This window comes from Rhinatrema bivittatum, chromosome 1 (genome assembly GCF_901001135.1).
Source record: "Rhinatrema bivittatum chromosome 1, aRhiBiv1.1, whole genome shotgun sequence".
Taxonomy (NCBI): Eukaryota; Metazoa; Chordata; class Amphibia; order Gymnophiona; family Rhinatrematidae; genus Rhinatrema; species Rhinatrema bivittatum.
In genome coordinates, this window is record NC_042615.1 from 696,170,567 (window position 1) to 696,192,544 (window position 21,978).

Below are 21,978 nucleotides of genomic sequence, written 5' to 3' on the forward strand. Positions count from 1 at the left end.
CCGGCCCTGCATTTGACACAGGCTTGCTCATTACACTTCCTATGTCCAATTCCTAAAGTTAGCAGCATCATGAGAGCAATTTTCCATACTGGGAAAAGTTAAGGATGATCAATACTGTAATGAAGTTCACAGTGTATCATAATTTGAAGAAGGAAAGCATGTCTAGAAAACTAGCATAAAAGATTCCTCAAAATAAATAGGACTCAGAGGTCCTGTGTAACACAGGGATGCAATTATTTTTAGAAAACGAAATAAAAAATAAAGTCTATGAATACTTTCTCCCCGATATTCTTCTAAATCAAGAATTTAGATGAACTGAGCACTATGTGAATGTCATTAAAATATAACTTGCAATAACCAAACAGTAAAGTGTACTCAAAAATGGAACTTGCAATGTCACTTGATTTATTAAAGTTCTGGGCAAAAACCACTGTTCTCTGTACAAGAAAATTAAACACGATCAGAAGCCACAGATTGTAAAGAGGAGCTAGAGCCATTCCTCAGAACTAACAGCACCCATACTACTTTGCTCCTGGACTCTACAAATTTTAACTAGATCCTAAATTAAGTTTCCTAAAATATTTCTCCATTCCTAGTGTTCATCCTCCTCCCCAAAGGATAAGTGTTTGTCATATAATATTGAACTCTGTAAATTCAGAGAGTTCAATATTAGGTTGTGACAGCAAAGTTAAAAACAAACAAAGAACCCATATTTTAATTTTTCCTCATCCCCTTGTGACTAATTGTGATTGAGTTTCTCTCTCACACACTAGGAGCAAAAGGTATGTATCAAAAGCAAAAGGAACATTGTGCCCAGTGCAAATTAAGTTGAGGGGAGTTGGGGGGAGAACACACCAGAGGGGCCCTGGTGGCATGGCCACACAAGCCACACTCTGCTTACACTCAGAATTCACAGTATAAGAGAAACTGCAGTTAGAGAGAAGAGAAACAGGCAGACACAGGACACAAACAGTTGCATGGTTCACAACACTGCTCAGTACGTACTCCTTCGTGAGGTAGGAGATCAGAGCTTTCCAGACCAAGATTTCACAGGGATCAGTGAATCATGACACTAAAATTGAAAATGCTGTCATATGATCAGCATTAAGAGCCAAACATCTTTTTCAAAAATATTTTTAATATATATGGGCGCGCACACACATTCTTTCAGATCTAATACCTCATTTCTATAAATTGGTATTATTCAAATTATAATAGAGTATAAATAAAAGATAAAAGAAAATCTGATAGTGAAAACCCTGTTTAGTCACTTTAGAGGCAAGATTTAAAAAAAGCTGAACTTGTAAATTTAATCTCCTAAGTTTGGCACCTATTTTCAGCTAAAAATTAAAAAAAAATTGGATCCAAACAGAATACTAAATTTAGGAAAATTTAGGCCTGCTGTTCATGACCCTACATTTCAGCTCCTAAGTTAGCGGGGGACAGAAAGTCCTAAAAGTAGATGGAGAGTTAAATTGGCCAAATCCTATATTATCCCATTGAAGCACTGCTACATTGCTGAGGTCTTTGGCTTGCCAGGAAAGAAATAGTCTGTATTCCAGCGGTGCGGTCTAAATAAAAGGTGAGAACATGCTTGCAGTCCAAAGTATGCAGAGTCCACTCACCTGGATGAGAGTGTGGTCTTAGGAAAAAGGTGGGCAACGCGATGGACTGATTTAGGTGGAAATCAGTCACTACCTTAGGCAGGAACTTAGGATGAGTGCGCAGCACCACCCTGTCGTGGAAGAATCTCGTGTAAGGCAGATAGAAGTAACCGTTACGAGGAAGATGACCTTCCAGATGAGGCGTTTGAACTCGCAGGAGCGCAGGGGCTCAAACGGAGGTTGCATGAGCCACGCCAGCACTATGTGGCGGTTCCAGACCACAACAGGGGGACGTAGTGGAGGCTTCAGTTGAGGCAAACCTCTCATGAAGCGCCCTAAGGGCTACACTGAGATTGGTGCCTTACACGAGGTAGTCCAAAAGCCTAGGCATGGGGCAAGAGAAAGGGTCAAGATCCTCCTGTATGCATCAAGACGAGAACCTTCTCTGCTTTGCTTGGTATGACTTCTACATGGAAGGCTTACATGAAGCTACTAGGACTGGTAAGACATTATCAAAAAAGTCAAGGGATTGTAGTATTAGCCTTTCAACATCCAGGCCATTAGGGACAGCGACCGGAGGTTCGGGTGGCGTAACCTGCCCTGATCCTGCGTGATGAAATCAGGCGAGGTGCCCAGGCGAATGGGCCCCTGGATAGAGAGATCGCGGAGAATGAATGGGAAAGCAGACCTGACGCGGCCAGTGCAGGGCTATGAGGATCATGGAGCCTCTGTCCTGCTATAGCTTCACAAGAGTCTTGCCTATTAGCGGAATTGGACGGTACGCATATAGGAGTGCCTGCACTCCAGGAGTGGGCGAAGGCATCCATGGCTGGTCTCTTTTGGTCCCCGTACAGGGAGCAGAATCAGTCCACCTTGAGGTTCTGCGAGGACGCAAAGAGATCCACTTCCAGCTGACTCCACCAGCTACACAGGGGTTCAGGGACCACTCGTGGGGTTGGAATGTCCGGCTGAGGCAGTCCGCTACCACATTCTCGGTGCTTGCCAGGTAGATGGCCCGAAGGAGCATGAAACATGACAGGGCCCAGGCCCAAATCTGCGCTGCCTCTTGGCAGAGGAGATAAGAGCCTGTGCACCCCTGTTTTTTCACATATCACATGGCCACCTGGTTGTCCGTCTGGATCAAGACAACCTTGTTGGACAGGCAGTCCTGGAATGCGTAGAGCGCATACCGCATTGCCTGCCTCGGCTTTCGACCACACCTCTTACGTGTAGAAGCCGTTGACATGCCCACCCCCCCCCCCCAGCCTAGGTTGTCAGGGTCCGTGGTCAAGGTCACCTGAGCAGCCAGGAGCTGAAAGGGAAGTCCCTTGCTTAAGTTGGATTCTCACGCCCACCAGGCGAGGGAGAGCTGGAGTGGTTTGGTTATCTGGACTAGTGCCGATTGTTTCTGAATGGCTTGGTGTCACCGAGACCGCAGGGTCCATTGTGTGACCCTCATGGCTAGGCGGGCCATTGGGTGATATGCACAGACAATGCCATGTGACCCAGCAACTTCAGGAGCAGGTGGGCCGAGGCCTTCCACCAGCAACAGATGGATCTGGCCTGCCCGGCCAGGATGATCATGCGTTCACTGGGAAGTAATGCCTTGGCCACCGTGGTGTCCAGGACTGCCCCGATGAAGTTCAGTTGCTGGGAAAGAGTCAGCTGGGATTTTGGGTACTTCACAAGGAACCCCAGTGACTGGAGGAGGCTCAATGTCACATTCAAGGACTGAAGAGCTCCCTCTTTTGAAGAACTCTTAATGAGACAGTTGTCCAGATATAGGAACACATGCACCCCGTTCCGGTGCAAATGTACTCCCACCACTGCCAGGCATTTTGTAAAGACCCGAGGCACAGAAGCTAGCCCAAAGGGGAGAACCCTATATTGGAAGTGCCGGTGGCCTACTACGAAGCACAGATGTTCACAATGAGGTGGAAAAATAGCAATGTGCACGTAGGCGTCCTGTAAATCCAAAGAGCAGAGCCATTCCCCTTGATGCAAAAGCAGAAGTAGGGTACCCAAGGATACCATTCTGAACCGTTCTCTGCAGATGAACCTGTTTAAGGCCCAGAGACTGAGGATGGGATGAGAAAATACCGGGAGCAGAACCTTCATCCCCGCTGAGCCCAGGGAACCGATTCCACAGTTCTGGACTGCAGCAGGAGCAAGAGTTCCAACTCGAGGGTAAATGCATGTTCCATGAGGCTCCACACAGGGGAGGGTGGGGAGTCTGGAGGAACACTGAAGAGATTCAGACGATAACCTCATGCTACGATGGATAATACCCATTGGTCGGTGGTAATTGGGAACCAATTATTGCCGAATTGGCAGACTACCTCCCACAGGTGGGTCGGACGGTGCGGGCAAAAGGGACAGGTTTCTGCTCTCTGTATGCCAGCTGCAGGACCAGGCTGAGGGGATGGCTGAGCTCTAAGTGTTCTTTGTTGGCAAGAGTGGCCTCTTTGGGAGGACAATGCTGTACGAGCATGGGATGCCGGGGGGTAGTGTCTCTGTTGCCTGTAAAACAGCTTCCTGGTATCCCTATGTGGATCTCTACGGGTCGCTGAAGAGGGATCAGAGTTGGTAGTTGATAAGTGATGTAGGGTCTCATGGTGGTCCTTGAGTTGGGCCACTGCATCCCGAATTTTGTCCCCAGACAGGTTCTCCTGTACAGGGGAGGTTGGCCAGTTTCTTTTGAACCTCCAGTCGAAGGTCGGAGGCTTTTAACCAGGCCCAGTGTCTGGCACTAATGCCTGCCACTGAGACTCTTGACACTGTCTCAAAAACGTTATAGGCCACTCACTTCATGTTTTCCGACTTCCAGCCCTTTCTGGAGGATGAATTCTAGGCCCTCCTGAAATTGTTGTGGCAGGGTCTCAGTAAACTCCTGGATCTGTTTCCAGCGGTTCCTGTTGTACCGATTTATGTACAACTGATATGCCGCTATGTGAGCTATAAACTTGGATCCCTGGAAAACTCTTCGACCCAGGGCATCTAAGGCTCTGTGGTCTTTTCCTGGAGGGGCAGAGAAGTGAGGGCGGGTCCTTTTGGCCTTTTTCTGGGCTGATTCAACTACCACTGACTGGTGTGGCAACTGGCTCTTCTGAAAGCCTAGGGCCTGTTGTACTAGATAGGTGGCATCTGTTTTCCTATTGACTGGAGCCACAGAACCTGGGTGTTCCCAGAGTCGGTGAAGGAGTTTCTGAAGAACCTCATGCACCGAGACAACCATCACCTCCTTAGGAGCATCCACAAATTGGAGGACCACCAACATCTTGCGGTGGGCATCCTCTTCTGTTAAAAGCTGGAAGGGAAGGTCTCCGCCATCTCCCGGACAAAACTTGCAAAGGAGAGATCCTCCAGAGGTGAGTGCCGTCTCTCTTCGGAGGGGAAGGCTCCGACAGAAGGTCCTAGGAGGCCTCCGAGGAATGTTCAGAGGAGGTGTCTTCCCATGGGTCATAAGGGGCCACTTCCTCACCGGAAAACTGCCTTGGTCGAGGAGGGAGGCTAAAACCCAGAGAACGGGGCGCGGGCACAGATGGTCAGTGAGGTGGAACAAACAGCTGTGGTGCCAGCATTGAGGGCACCGGGACCTGTGATGGACGTCGGGGCACCAGTATGTCTGATGGCCCGGGGATGGGATCCGGCATCGGCAGTACCGTCCATGGAGATGGGCAAGGAGCCACATCTTCCTCCTCAGAGGAGCCCGGGATTGGGATAGAGAGAAGAGGAAGCACTGGTGGTGGGCCAGGCACGGAGGGGCCCACTGGCACGGGCTGTGTAGGCAAGGCACAGAGCAGCACATCCAGTCTTTCCAGCATAGGCGCCAAAATAGAGGGCGCCGGTTCCAATGCCGGTATGGGGGCTGGCGTCTCTGGCGGTTGGAGACCCCAAAGGGCATTAAGTACTGCCTGTTAAACCACACGATCCAACTCCTCTCACAACCAGGGTGCGGACAAAACAGACTCTGGAGTAGGAAGCAGGCTGAGCATCACCGGAGCGTCCTCAGGGATATGCAGATGATCGGTGATCAGCACAGATATCGGTGGGGGAACACCCTGGCCTACCGGGTCCAGAGGAGAATGGATCCTCCTCTCCCCGGGGCCTCTTTGGAGGGGGTTCGGCTGAGGCAGGTGCCGCTCTGGTGTCTATGCTTCCCACGGTGCTCGGCCCGGTCCTTCTTCGGCACAGAGGAAGACCATGCAGAAGTCTTAGAGTGTCCCGATGCCGGTGAGGGGCGATCTCCCGCTCCCTGATCCTCTCAGCAGGGCTTTGAAGGTGAAGGTCCCAAGTCACTTTGATCCCTATGACTCGACATACCTGGTACCGGAGTCTATGGAGAGGATTGCTTGGAACCAAACAAATGCTCCCATCTTGTCCAGGTGGGCACACCGGCCTTTGGAGGTAATCTGAGCACAGCTGGAATACTGATGGACCTCGTGGGAAGACCCAAGACACAGGACGCAGATGTAGTGTGGGTCCGTTATGGACACAGTCCATGGACACTCCGGGCACTTCCAAAAACCGGTCACCATGATAAAAAAGGGCAGCATGTGGTCGGTGGCCATTCGGGAACAGACTGCAAACTAAAAAACAAAAAAAAAAACCAAAACGCAAAACAGACTTATCGAAGACTGGAGGAATCTGTTCGCGATGGGGGGATCCCGGAGTGGGGAAAAACTTGAAGAAAAACTTCGAATTGTAAACTGAGGGGGAAAAAAGTTCTCACAGAGCTCCACTAACCACGAAGCAACAGCTCTGCAAGGAAAAAAAAAAAAGAGACTGAAGGGAGACCCAGTGTGGCCACAGGGTTGGTAGCATGCTGGGCATGCTCAGTGTGCCAGTCAAAGTTCTAGAAACTTTGACAAAAGGGTTCCGTGACAGGGCTCCATCTGATTTCACCCATCTGTGAGGACTACCATCCTGCTTGTCCTGGGAGAACACAAAATTTTCAAAATAAAATAAAAGTCAACAAAAACCAACTCCGTGGGGTGGTGGGCACGTTTCGTGAGGACTAACATCCTGCTGTCCTAGGAGAACACCTGTTACAAGTAAGCAACTCTGCTTTCTCCTAGGACAAACAGGATGATAGTCCTCACACATGGGTGAATATGTAGCTACAGGCTGCTCCCAACTGCTAGCAGCAGACAGCACTTAACAGGTGCCAAAGTGCACAACAACTCATGCTGCGACGACCTGGGAGACAGCCTGAATCCAATCAGGGCATAAGGTAGGTAGAGTTGGTTTTCACGAATGAAAAAGATAACGGAGGTCTGACTGACCAAAACTGCTATTACAGACAGTCCTTATCCAGGCAGTAGTGTGGGACTAAAGTATGGAGAGAACTCCTGGTCGCAGCCCTGCCGAGCTCCCCCAATGGCATGGCATGCTGCCATGAGCTCCCCAACCCAGGTGGGAGTCATCAGTAGTGAGGGTGATCTGTGGAGACGGAAACTGAAAAGTCATTACCACTTCAAGATTGGATTAGGTCTCTCACCACGATAAGGACTCCTGAAGTGTCAGTGTGACACTGATGCCTGCCGAAGGTCCTGGATAGCCTGATGCCACTGGGAATGTAAGGTCCACTGCGCCATGTGCATGTTCAGCCAAGCAAAAGGCGTAACATGGATTGTCACCATCATGTGGCCCAGCAAGTGCAGCATCTTGTGTGCAGAGGCCTGGTGACTCAGAGAGATTTCCCCTGCCAAGGACCCCATATAGTTAGTGCCCGGTACGTTTTGAACCTGGCCCCAGTGAAGTCCAGCTGTAGGGATGGCACCAGTTGGGACTTCGGGTAATGATCATAAACCCAGAACTCCAAAATCTGGATGAAGGATTGGAGAGACTACAAGGCCCCGCACCTGGTGTTGCTCTTTATGAGCCAGTCATGCAGGTAGAGGAAGACCTACACCTGCTGCTTCCTGAGGTAAGCACTCACCACCGCTAGGCACTTCATGAAAATGCGGGGTGCGGATGGAAGGCCGAAGTGCAGTGCTCTATACTGGAAGTGTTCATCTCCCACTAAGAATGGAAGGTACATCCGATGGTTGGGAAAGATGGCAATGTTGGAGAAGGCATCTTAAGTAGAGGAAGCAAAGCCAGTCCCCTCTCCGTAGGAGAGAAATCAGGGCCCCCAGTGTAACTATCTTGAACTGATCCCTTGCAAGGCATCTGTTCAAAGCCCTCAGATCCAGGATAGGACAGAGGCCTCCTGTTTTCTTGAAGTAGAACCCAGTGCCTCGCTGACTGAACGGTATGAGTTTGACATCTTGAGTAGATACAAGGGTGGAAAGCTATACTCACAGAATTTGCTGGTGCGCCGAAATACCCCCATGAAGGGCAGGGAGGTGATTTCGGGGGGACCCTGTGGAAGTTCAGCCTGTACCCCAGACAAACAATGGATAGCACCACTGGTCCAAAGGAATCCCACCAGCGGTGCACAAAAGTCTGCAGGCTGCTGGCTTAAACTCTCTCCCAACCAGTCAAACACCATGGCAGGGCTTGTTGTGGCCGAGGGGTGTGCGGCTGTCACATGCGTGTTCTAGGTGCAGCACGCTGTGACCTCACTCCACTCACTGGAGGATAATATTTCCTCGGGTGGTAAAAGCCACCTCGAACTCTGCCTTAATGGCTTCTTGCCAGAGGACTGAGGGTCGGAGATGCTGGCCAACAGGTGCTGGAGGGTTTCGTGATAATCCTTCAGCTATGCCACTGCTTCCTTGATTTTATCTCCGAAGAAATTTTCACCAGTACAAGGGAGGTCTGCAATGCGCTCCTGCATCTCTGGCCAGAGATCAGAGGCCCACAGCCAGGCCAGGCGGCAGGCATCTATGACTGCAGCAGCTACCCTTGCTTCTGTTTCGAAGACGTAAGTGGATTGGACCTTGTGATTGTCACACTCCAATCCTTGCTGAATCACGTTCAGGAAGTCTTCCTGAAGCTGTTGTGGGAGGCACTCCACCAGATCTTGAACCTGTTTCCAGAGGTTCCTAGAATACTAACCCATATACAACTGGTAACATGCTATTCAGGCCGCCAATATGGACCTCGAAGACTTTCCAGCCTAGGGCATCCAGGGTCCTGTGATTGCAACCCAGAGAAGCCGAAGCATGGGTCCATGTCCTCTTAGCCCTATTGAGAGCAGATTCCACCACCACGGACTTATGCGGAAGATGGAGGCACACAACCCCTGTGGTAGGTTACACCCAGTAAGCCGCATCAGTCTTTCGGTTCACTGGTGGGGGGACGACTGACTGAAATGGGGTGCTCCCTCAAGTGGACGAACAGGTCCTGGAAAATGTTGTGCACCGCACTGCCATGACCTCCTTGGAGGCATCCACAAATTGTAGGATCTCCAGCATTTTGTGCCTAGTGTCCTCTTCGGCCAAAAGTTGGAAGAGCAGAGTTGCTTAGCTATAACAGGTATACTCCGAGGACAGCAGGCTGTTAATCTTCACACATGGGTGACATCAGATGGAGCCCGACACAGAAAACATCTGTCAAAGTTTCCAGAAATTTGACTTGGCATACTGAGAATGCCCTATTCCACATTTCCACGAGGGTCCTTCTTCAGTCTTTTAACACAGAATTAGATTAAAAATAACAAAAATAGGAGAAACCCAACTGCGCGGGGTGACAGGCAGGTTGCATAAGGACTAACATCCTACTGTCCTAGGAGAACTGTTACAGGTAAGCAACTCTGCTTTCTCCTAAGACAAGCAGAATGGTAGTCCTCACACATGGGTGAATCCCTAGCTACAGGCTGTTCCTGAATAATAGCAAGACCAACCAGCATCTAACCAGGTGCCAACAGGCACAACAACACCGACACGGTTGTTAACAGAGGAAGACAGCCTAAACTCAAACAATGGGCCGTAGGTAGGAAGAGTTGGGTTCTACAGCTGAAAGATTCGAGGACAGACTGGCCGAAGCTATATCAGCCATCCCTGTCCAAACAGTACTAGGCGGTGAAAGTGTGTAGAGAACTCCACTTTGGGTGAGTGCAGAGTACTACCCAGCCATGCAGAAGTTTAGTGTAAGGCAGATAGGTGACTAAGGCCTGCAACTCACTAACTCTGTGGGCGGATGTGATTGCCAAAAGAAAAATCACTTTCCATGTGAGATAGCGAAGTTCACAGGAGTAGAGAGGCTCGAATGGTGGTTTAATGAGCCGACCCAAAACTAGGTTGAGGTCCCAAGAAGGGGCCGGAGGGCGCAGTGGAAGTTTGAGAGAGAGCAAGCTCTTCAGAAAACTGAAATAGGAACATCCCCAACACCTTTATGGAAGGCTGCTACTGCACTGACATGCATCCTAATGGAAGACATTTTTAGACCTGATTCTGACAAGTGCCAGAGATAGTCTAGAAATTTCATGGTGGAACAAGTAAAAGGATCAAGGGACAGGGAAGAACACCATGTTCCATTTGTAAAAATAAGACTTTCTCATGGAAGGCTTTCGTGAAGCAATCAAGACACTGGAACTGGAACCGAAAGGTTGAGTGGCTGAAGAATTAACTTTTCAATATCCAGGCAGTCAGGGACAAGGCCTGAAGATTGGGGTGGCGCAGGCACCTGTTGTTCTGGGTGATCAGAAGCAGGTCCTTCCCCAGTAGAATGTGCCTGCTAATGGAGAGGTCCTAAAGAATCAGCCCCTCACTAGCCACGCCAAGTGTGGTTTCCATCAGGATCATGTTTCCCTTGTCCTGACGTAACTTCACGAGAGTCTGAGAGAAGTGGAAGTGGAGGGAATGCATAAAGGAGACCGGTTGCCCATGAATGGGAAAATACATCTCGTCAGAGAATGTTGGTTGCGAGTGAGAGAGAAAAAGTTCTCTACTTTGCGGTTTTGAGGAGATGCAAAGAGGTCTATGCGAGGGTAACCCCAACGCTGGAATATTGAATCCGCTACTGTGGGGTTGAGGGACCACTCGTACGGTTGAAAGGTGAAACTCAGCTTGTCTGCCAACACATTGTCCACTCCCGGCAAGTAGGTGGCCTTGAGATACATCGAATGGGAAAGGGCCTCCACCCATATCTGTGCAGCTTCCTGACAGGCAGTAGGAGCCCGTTCCCCCTTGTTTGTTGATGTGCCACCTGGTTGTCTGTCTGAATCAGGATGACCTGGTTGGAACGGTGATCCTGAAACACCCTGAGAGCATAACTGATTGCTCGTAGTTCTAGGAAATTTATTTGGTGTTTGGCTTCCTCTGGAGACCAGATGCCTTGGTGTTTGCAGATTGGCAACATGTGCACCCCAGCCGAGGTTGGAGGCATCGGTTGTAAGGGTTATTTGAGGATCTGGAGCCTAGAATGGAAGGCCTTGGAGGAGATTGGACTGATTTTTCCACCAAGCCAAAGACAGGCGAAGCAGGTTGGTGATGTGGACAATGGCTGACAGTGGTTGAGTTGATTGAATCTATTGTGACCTTAGAATCCACTGCATAACTCATGGCAAGACGGGCCATTGGAGTGACATGCACTGAGGACGCCATATGTCCCATTAGGATTAGAAAATGGTGTGCAGTTGAGCTTTGTCGAGGCTACAGCTGATGGGCGAGAGAAGTGAGAGTGACAGCTCATTCGAGGCAGAAATGCTTTTGCTTTGAAGGTGTCCAAATCTGCCCCTATGAACAACAGTTTGAGATGGGACTAGGTTGGATATTTTGTAATTGATGAGAAAACCTAGGGAGATCAGAGTGTGCAAGGTGAGACATAAGGACGTCAGAGCAGTTTGCTGAGTGGGAGCACTGATCAATCAATCGTCGAGATAGGGGTAGACATGGACACCTTGAGTCCGGATGAATGCTGCTACCACAAGGCACTTGGTGAAAACCGTTGGTGCAGACGCCAGGCCAAATGGTAGCACTCTGTATTGGTACTGCTTTGGGCCTATCAGGAATCGCAGAAATTTGCGATGAGACTGAGTTATTACAATGTGCGTGTAAGCGTCCTGGAGGTCTAGAGAGCAGAACCAGTCTTCCCTTTGCAGAAGAGGAAGGAGGGAACCCAAGGTTACCATCTTGAACTTTTCTCTTTGTAGGTACTTGTTTAAGGCACGCAGGTCTAAAATTGAGCGAATGCCCCTGACTTTTTTGGAATTAGAAAGTACCGGGAATTGAATCCGAGGCGCTGTTGGGAGTAGGGCACTGGTTTGATTGCTCTGGATCGAAGGAGGAGGGAGGCTTCTTGATCCAGAAATAGTGAGTGGTCTGATGTTCCCCATGTCAGCCAAGGTGGGGAATCCAGCAGAACGGAGAGAAAGTTCAGGTGATAACCTTGAGTGATTATGGCAAGAACCCACTGGTCTGAGGCGATTGTGTGCCATATGTTGAAATGGCACAATCTACTTCCCACTGGTACCTGCGGTAGTGGAAGCTGAGTCCTGCTCTCTAGGAAAGAGTCAAAAACCAGATGCAGGACCTGGTTGAGGAGCTACCTGTGGTTTTTGCCTACGAGGTTGTCTGGATTGGGCCTTCTGGTAAGGCTTAGTTGAGCGACCTCTGGATGGAGATGGATACGACTTCCTTTGGCGATAGAAAGACTTTTTGGAGTCCTTTCTGAATGTTTGCTTGGCAGGATACTCAGAAGGTAACAGAAAGAGTTGGCAAACAGTCTCATGGTGATCTTTGAGCTGTGCCACTGTTTGCTGAATTTGCTCATCAAAAAGATAGTCACCAATGCAAGGCAAGTCGGATAATCTGTCCTGGACTTCCGGTCGTAGGTCCGAAGACTTTAGCCAGGCTCATGCAGAAATAGCTGCTGCTGATACTCTGGAAGCGGTATCAAAAATGTCATATGCTGACCTTCTCATGTTTGCCAGCTTCAAATCCCTTGTGAACTAGGGTTTGTAGTTGTTCTTGGAACTGCTGAGGCAGGGACTCAAAGTCCTAAATTTTCTTAAATAGGATCCTACTGTACTGGGCCATATAAAGCTGGTAAGAGGCAATATGGGAGATAAGCACTGACCCCTGAAAGACACGCCAACCAATGGCATCCAAGAACTTCTGCTCTTTCCCTGGAAGGAAAGAGGAATGTGGTTTTGAGCGTCGGGCCTTCTTTTGGGCAGACTCAACAACCACTGAATGGTGATCCAATTGAGTTTTCTGGAACCCTGGAGTTGACTTGACCAGGTATGTGGTGTCTGCTTTCCGGTTGACTGGTGCCACCGAACCAGGGTGTTCACAATTCTTCAGAAGATCCAGGAGGACCTCATGGATAGGGATAGAGGTGATTTTTTTTAGGAGCATCCAGAAATTGTAGAAGTCCCATCATCTGGTGTCAGGCATCCTGTTCAGTCTGCAGTTGGAATGGAACCAACTCAGACATTTCCTTCACAAAATTAATGAAGGACAAGTCCTCTGGAGGAGAACGCTTCCTGCTTTCGGTAGGAGAGGGTGGTGATGGTAAATCATTGGTATCCTGGGACGAATCATCGGTCCATGGATCAAAGGGTTCATCACCGGCACCCCCAGGATCATTAGAGGGATGGAATGATGGAATTCCTGAAGGTCCTGGTCTAGGCACCAGAGGCACAGAGGGCACAGATGGTAGCAAAGACGCTATCGGTGACATCGATGGCTGAGGCATCGGTAGAACTCCCAATGGAGGAAGGAATAACAGAGTTTCTCCTTCTTCTGATGAAAGAGGAATTGGAGAGGAGGGCACCGGGACCATCGGTGCCCCCGGATCCTTCAGAGGAAAAGCGGCAAGTAGCACTTCCATTCTCGACAGTAGCGGTGCCAGTGCTACCAGAATCGGATCGGTGGCCGGTTCAGGAATCAGCACAGACACCGGTATCGGAGGAATCTGGAAACCTTGCTTCGCCTTGCCGATGGCCTCCTGAATCATTCGGTCCAGCTCTTCACGGACACCTGGAGTGAGCAGCCCTGATTCCGGAGGCGGAGGCAGAGAAGTAGCCAGAGGGACCACCGTTAAAGGCGGAATCGCGGCTCCCAGCACCCATCCAGGTGAGGGTTGCCTCGGTGACCCGAACTCAGAAAGGGACGATGCCTTTTCTGGATGGGCTTTCTTCGGCGGCGATTCGGACCATGGCGACATCGAGGGGTTGCCTGAGTCGATGGTCTGCAGCTTTCGGTGTCTATGTTTCTCACGACGATCTCCTCGATCCTTCTCCTGAGGGGGGAACAGAGGGAGTCAACAGCTGGGAAGTTATTGACGCTGGACGGACACTGGCCAGTGCCCGATACTGGCGCGACAGACTGTGTCAGCTCGGACGACATCGAGACTATGGACGGAGTCTGTGTTTGAGACCTAAAGAGAAGTTCCATTTTCTCCATTCTGGCCTTGCGACCTTTTGGTGTCATTAAGGCACATTTGGTGCAAGTGAGGACATCATGCTCACACACTAAGCACATTACACAAACCTTGTGGGAGTCTATAATGGACATTGTGCGAGAGCAGTCGGGGCACAGATGGAACCCCAACGCCATGGCCTCTGAAAAATTTAGCCACGGTGAGGTTGATGGCCAGAAGGCCGCGAGGATAGAACTCTATGGCAATCGACCGGAACCGGGTAAAAAAAAAAAACAAAAACAAAAAAAAAAAAACTTACCAGACCACCACGGAAGTAAAAATTCTATAGGGCGACCCCCTGTAGGCCAACTCCGTGAGGAAAATTCCTGTCGGGAATCTCTGTAGAGCTCCTTTACCCGCGTAGCTACTGCTGCGCGGAAAAAGACTGAAGGGGGACCCCTGCTGATTGCAGGGTTGGTGCCATCCTGGGCATGCCCAGTAGGTGCCAGTCAAAGTTCTAGAAACTTTGACAAAAGTGTTCCGTGATTGGGCTCCATCCTGTGACGTCACCCATGTGAGGACTACCATCCTGCTTGTCCTGTGAGAATCCATCTTTACAGTACTCCTGGAGGGATCTGCATTGCATTTTAAACATTACTCAAAGTGTGGTTATATTGTATTTTGGCTACTTCCTCATTTCCAGTGTTTCCTTTTGAAAACTTTGCAGTGCCAGTTGAATACAGACAGGCTGATGCAATACTGTGCGCTGGCCACAATTGGACGCACGTCCATAACTGCCAATGCAAAACGGGGGTTAGCTCATCCAACCAAACGCATCACATGTAAATTCATGTTGAGGCAATTAGCTATTTTACCCTGATGCAAAGACATAAAATGTGTGCCCAACGCACACATTTTTACCCACAAAAATTAAACCCTACCCCGGAGGAAACTAAAAAGATTTAAAAAAAAAAAAAAAAAAAAAAAAAAAAGCTTGCTGACAGATTAGGAAAAAGGACACTAAATTTAAATTTTATGAGCGACCATTTTCCTAACCTGTGCACAGCCACCTCTCCTAGGTGCCCTCTGCCAAGGAAGCCTAGTGCCTTTTTTTTTTTCTACACAACAGCAACCCATTTAAATATTACATTGGACACCCTGGAGAGGTGCATCAGCGCACGTTAGGAGAGCGGGCACTCAATCACGAGCACCCGCTTTCTGCGCGCCGATATTGCACCAGCCTGAATGTGTCTCTTAATAATTAGTAAAGCATCAATACCCACACATGGGCAATTTCATGTCCAGTTCCTCAACATGTTTAAGAATATGCACCCAAATACTTAGAAACTTAATTCATAACATTGTATGTGGAATTATTTGAAAACAAAAAAAAGAAAAAGCTTTAGGGAAAATCTGATGAAAGTATGGTACCAAGTTGCAAAGATTCATAGACCAGGGTTCAAATGTTTACACTTCAGCTGATATAGATGGTTTGTGCACCATATTTAATACTTACCTAGTTTAACTATGCATTTATAACTAGAATTTTCAATTATGTAGAGACTAATTACTACAATTATTCTGGAATGTAACTTACTATTCAATGATACAAACCAAAATGGTAACATACTAAGACATTGCTGGTTTTTTTGTTTTTTTTCCACATACCCCAACAATCCTTTTCATTGCATCCAGTTTGGCAGAATCTTTATTGCTCTCCAGCATTTGCTTTAGATCTTCATTTCTGAAAATTAGAGAAAAATGTTGGAATTTCAGTTACCCCTTTGAAAGATGGACAAACAGTGAATAAGATACATCTCACTCCTAAGTTGTGGATTGACTGCCATTGTTGTCATGAATCCATCAGTGCCATCTATACTTTCAATAACCTTAAGACATGCAGACCCATAGATATCTCTTCAGATAGATAACACTTAATACAGTAAACCGTTTTATTTTGTTGTTTGTTTTTTTTTTAAGTCATAAGTAACAAAACTATAATCCACAAGAAACAACAAGGAAAGCTGCATACTTAAGACTTTGAGCATGACATAAGGGCACTTTCCTTCTAGCATTCTCTAGTTCTTCTCTCATTCTTTTCTCCTCTTCCTCTCTCTCCCATACCCGCCTGCCTCATCTTTAAATTAAAGTGTCTGAAAATGCTGCTGGTGCTGCCTGGCACAAACATCGTAAATAAATTGGCTGTGCTCATCTCAAGACTCATATTAGCAGCACATCCAATGAATGATGACCCACAAGGCTTGAACATGCCTGCAGTGCTTCAGCAGCTACAGGGATAGACTCTGTTACCCTCTCTTCTTCAGCAGTTGGTACGACAGGCTTTGCTAGCCACAGCATCACAGCCATCCTGCTTCACCTCCCCTTACCCTATTAATGTCCATCTGACCTTGTGCATTATATGCTTGCTCAGTTACAATTAGCTTAGTTCAAATTGGTGCACTATAAGCAGGGGCAGATTGACCTATCGGGGGATCGGGCTTACCCCGGTGGGCCGGTCACTCCCGTCACGTGATTTTTTTTTTTTTTGTATTATAAAATGATTGTATGAGACACAGCATGTGACAGTGAGAGGCTGTGTGTGTGAGAAGAGAGAAAGCATGTGAGAATGAGAACCTGAGTGTGTGTTTGAGGGAAGAGGATGGAGAGAAAAGAAATAGAAAAAATATAAAAGGAGTTGGCAAAAAAATAAGAAAGGGAAGGTGGAAAAAAAAAAAGCCTGTGACCAACAGATTAGAAAACTAAGATCAGCCAGCAAAGGTAAAAAAAAATAAATTACTTTTTAGTGATTGGCACATGTAATCTTTGGTAATGTGCAAGAATGGCACTTTCTCTATGCGGATCTCACAATGTACGAGATCAGCATGGAGAAAGTGGAAGCCCACGGGGCCTGCACAGAGGAGGCAGCAGAATGGTCTTCAGTGTCAGTAGCAGCAATCGGCGCCTCCCCAATAGCTATGCGGCAGCAGTGACAGTGGCAGCAGAGGAATGAGAGAGGTTCCCAGGTTACTGGCAAAAGAAAGAGAGGGGGTCTGCCTTTAGTGTGTGCATGTGTATGAATGGGACTCTGCATGGGGGTCTGTGTGTGTGAATGCATGGGTGCCTGCCTGGGGTCTGTGTGTGTGAGAATGAATGTGTGCATGCCTGGGGGATGGGGAGGGAGTGGTGTGAAAATGAATGGGAGCCTGCCTGGGGGTCAGTGTGTGTGTGTGAGTGTGAGAGCATGAGTGTGTATGAGAAAATCCAAGGGAGTAAGAGTTTGTGTGTGTATGTGTGGAGGGGGGGAATGTCTTAGGGCCTCATTTTCTAAAGTATCGCGGGCCTGCGATACTTTAGAAGATGAGGGGCGGGGGGCTGAAACGGGGGACAGGCCTGCGCTAGCCGGCAGCGATCGCACCGTCGTGGTGCGATCGCTGCCGGTTTCACACCCAATAGCGCCACCATAGGAGGTGTAGCTATTGGGAGCTAAATAGGCAGCGAAAAAGGCACTTACCTTTTCGCTGTGTGCGCCGTCGTCGCGGAGTCGACCCGGTGACACCCCGACTCCTCCTCTTCCGGGGCCGATTCCGCCCCCATTTTGGTATCGCACGTGAAAAGGGACATTTCGAGTTCGAAATGTCCCTTACCGCTTGCGATACATTTGGAAAATAAGGCCCTTAGAGCCTGAGAGTGTGTCAGTGTCAGTGAGAGCGGGAGGTTATGGTTGGGTATAAGAGCATGAATGTGTATGTATGTGACAGTGTATGTGTGAGAGAGAATGGACATGTGAGTATGTGTGAGAGAGAGAGGATAACCTCCTAATCCTCGACAATATCAGGGTGACTGGAAATAAAGAGCTCCCACAGAAGGGGACAGCAGGGGCTTTTTAAAATCCTTATTAGTTTTAATTATTGAATGTTATTTGATATATGTGCTGTTTTGAAATATTTTATTAGTGTTTGGGACATTGTAAAAAATGTATATGATTTTAATTAATAGAAATTCTATTTATCAGTAGTTTTAAAATATTATTTTATTATGGTTTTACTATTATAACTGATGCTTTATGTTTCATGAGGAATGGTGGTTCTATTTTTCTATTGTTAATACATGGAGTTTCCATTTCAGTTTTTGTCATTTGTGCTCCTTTATTTTGTATTCTGTATTTGGTGAGAGTTTGTGTTCTGCATGCAAAGACTGAGATGAAGCATTCTTTTAGCATGTGATTTCTCTGTAGGGATCTGTAGTAGCTTGGCCTGTTCTGTTTTCCTGATAGGAAGTGTATTGATATTTTAAATTCTGGTGTAATATTTGTGGTATTCTTTTTCATAGGTGGGGGTGTTATTCTTTGAGTGTTGGCAAATAGTACTGTGTTGATATGGGAGGACCATACCGAAATATAAGGGTGTGTACATATATGTAAATTATATTGTATATGTAATTCGTTACCCATGGGCCAGTATGGAGAAAAATCCCCCGGGCCACTATTTTCCCACAATCCGCCCCCGACTACAAGCCTAAAAAAGTTGCACAAAAGAATTTTTGCATACACAGCCTATCAAAATTTAGAGAGAACATTGCTTGCAGGGCTTCCTATTTTGAAGGAGGAAGGCAGGCTGGGCCAACACCTCATAGCAGATAATGTGCTGTGTCCTCAATTTCTTTTCTGTGCTATAATTGAAAACCATGGGGAGAGGAGGTAGGACCTAGCAGTCTTCCAATACGGCTCTTAGCAGATCCAGCAGCAAAGATTTTCTCTGTTCTGCCCTTTGTGTGCTGGGTCAAGAATCTACTGGAAAGCTGCTGAAGTGAGGCAGCATAGAGAAAGGCACAGAGTGCAAAGAGGGAGAAAAGAGAAAAAAAAAGAAAAGGTACAGAGGAAGAAAGGAAAGACACCAAGGGGAAAGGGTAGAGACGGGTGGCATGAAAAGAACAGAATAAGGGGCACAAGAGAGGAAGAAGACAGACATAAGGACATGGAGAGGTAGAGGACACAGAAGATGGGAGGGGTGACTGGTTGCTGAGTAATTATGATTTAAATAATTTCTTAAATTGTATTTAGAAAAATTGTAGGCAGTGGCGGAGAAGACAGATGACAGTAGGGGGCTGAAAACCTCCATCTTAAAAACTGTTCCCCCTTGGCAATTCTGCATCAAAACCTTTCCCTGTGGGGCATGTATAGATAGCTGAACAGGGTTTTAAAGCAGCCATACATACTGCACCTCAGACTTTGTAAACCCAGACCTGGTGAGAGAGTTGGAAACCATGCTGACACTGACACTATTCCTTTCCTGTCTGGGCTGGCCCTTTGAGCATGTTCAAAACTCATGGGCTGGCACTTCCTATATGCTGATCTTGTGCATTGTGCAATCAGCATACATAAATACTAATACATGAGTATTTCTTCCTGTCTGTGACTGTCTGCAAGTTTTTAACATGCTAACACAGGACTTGCATAGATGGGGGGAAAAATGGTTGCAGCAGCATTACTGCTAAATGGGTATTTTGCATGAAGAGACAGGAGAAAAACAAATGTGGTAACAATGGGGCAGAGTGGGAGGAAGCAAGAGGGAGATGCTAGGGTTAGGGATTTAAGTAGGGGTGAGGTTGTTAGGTATAGTAAGGAGCAAGGGAGAGGATGGTGGGAAAAAGGGTATGCTGGAGGCTTAAAGTCAGGGGAACTGATGCTGGAGGAAGTTTACAAGAGGTGTGTGGGGGAGTAGATGCTGAGGGATCCCACACTGCTGTTCATTTATAGAAAAAGTTTGTGTGCACCTATGCCCCTGCTAATCCAAGCCAAAAGACTAGGTGATGGGGATCAGTTGAAGGGGTGCCATTTGCCCTAGGGCCGCCCTGGCTGGAGTAGATGGAATGGAAGAGGGTCAAAATACCCAGGTAATTGTAGATGAAGTCTCACAAAGACCTATCTATGACCTAGAAGCCCCCCCCCCCCAAAAAAAAGGAGCAAGAGGAAATATACACAAAATTTAAAACATTTTTAAAAATGTTTAAAAGCTTTTACTTCAGTACTGTATTGTCAACTTGTTGACCACTTTGCCCCTCTAACTGAATTTAGTTTTGAAGCAATTAAGAGATTTTTTTTTTTTTAATTCTAATCCTATACTCATTGTGCTTGTATCTCTCTCAGATTAAACAATAAATCATTAATGAACTACGAGGTGCAACTATACATCTTCCTAACAAAGTATGATCTAAACCAGGGTGGGTCAGTTGCCTCTTACCTGGATGTTTGCTCATGTCCTTCATAGAGTTAAGCTTATTCACCTCCTTTCAGAGTTTGGTACCCCAATAGGACTTTAATCCCATACTTAGTTTTTTTGGGAAAATTCTCTCTTCAAGCCCCTTAAGCATACCTCCCCTGAAGATCCATCATCTGGTTTGTTTGTTTTTTTGGGTTTTTTTTTTAAAGCTATCATCTTTTTGGGGAAACCACAGAAAGGTGAGGCGGTCTTCAAATCTTCTTTAGCTAAAATGGATTAAGAAAGCTATATCCACAGCCCTTGTCCAATGGCTGGAAGATTTTGCAGGCCTTTCATGCTACTCAGATGTCAGACCTACTCAAAGATGGAAATTACTGTCAGATATTTGTAAGGCAGTCTTCTTGGTTGTCTTTACACGTTTTCCAATACTATAAGGCTGGGTGTTCAAGCCGTGCATCTTTAGAAGAGCTTTGACTTTCTCCTACCCTTAGTATTGGCTTGGGTACATCCCATGCGTCTAGGCTGGTGTAGTAGGATGATATGGCATGAGACATTTAATCTTAATTTAATTTCCTTGAATCCTGCTACGCCAGTCCAGCACCTCTCGGAAGTCAATAGCTGAGCAGTTCTGGTCAGCTTAGTTATGAAGCTCATAGTTTAGAAAAAATTCTTACTCCCTTCAGAAAAAGTCTAAGTCATATCTTAATTCTTCCATTCTGGTTTGATGTTACAACAGGGAGCTAAGACGACTATCTTAGAAAAGGGGGTTTATCTGAGAATTGTATTTTTTCCATACCAAGAAAAGGAAGTTATGATTGTTTTTGAGACTTGTCGATTGAGAAAAATTCTTAATGCAGATAATTTTCCTGATCATTTTTTTTTTTATTAAGTGTGCTGAATATTTTAAATGTCAAAGTTCAACTAGATTTTAATTTATAGAGCTGTGAAACCTGGATCCAGAATTCTAGCACTTTGGGAGTAAATTTTCATTTTCATAAAAAAAAAAAAAAAAACTCACAGTTGGGCATGCAAAATATTCTGTCATCTCCCCTATCTCACCTTTCCTCTAGAGTATAAATGTTTAGATCTTTAAGTCTGTCCCCAAAGGCTTTAGAACAAAGACCACTGACCATTTCAGTAGCCATCCACTGGACCAACTCCAACCATTTTTATATCCTTTTTAAAGGTAGTGTCTCTAAAATTGTACACAGTATTTCAAAATAAGGGACCAGGGCCGGATTAAGGGGCAGGCCAATTGGGCAAGCACCCGGAGCAGCAACCAATAGGGTGCTGTGATAAGCATCTGAGCAGGGGAGAGGAATGCATGTGCACCAGGGCATAGTAGTCCATGACAAAAGAGAAGAGTGCGCAGACTCATGTGCTCCCCCTGTTTCTGTGTGGGGGAGGGGGAAGAGAGGAGCAAACTGGGCTTGCAGAGCTATCCTCTACCTTCCAGGAGCCAGCCTGTGAGGAGTTAATAGAACAAAGAAGGCAGTAATATCACCTCTCCCCTATGCCAAGCATCTTTCTGGTTTTGCTGTCATTTTATCTACTTGTTTGGCCACCTTAAGATCACAAAAATCACCCCCAAAGCCTGCTCTTCTTTCAAGCTTAGAAGAGTTTCACCTTCAATAATGTCTCTCTCTCTTGGGTTCTGGCACGCTAAATGGTTAATTCTGCTTTTTTTTTTTTTTTTTTTTTAAGCATTAAATCTTAGCTACCAGAACCTAAACTATTCCTCAAGCTTCGCTCAGTCCCTCCTCATATTTTCCATACCTTCCTGCCTATCCTGTTGCAGATTTTAATATTAATTGGCAAAAAGACATTTCTTGACAATCCTTCCACAATGTTGCTCATGAAAACACTGAAATCAAACAGTCCAAGCACTGATCCCCAAGGAA

At 46.9% G+C, this 21,978-nt stretch overlaps 1 protein-coding gene across 1 annotated transcript in view; it reads right to left on the minus strand.

Annotated features, from left to right (window-relative positions):
- The window catches only part of AP3B1 (adaptor related protein complex 3 subunit beta 1), a 1,093,919-nt gene that overhangs the window by 990,638 nt on the left and 81,303 nt on the right, over positions 1-21,978 (minus strand). Inside the window, 1 exon segment of the mRNA XM_029575420.1 lies at positions 15,534-15,603. Within this exon segment, the coding sequence (XP_029431280.1) occupies positions 15,534-15,603 (70 nt within the window).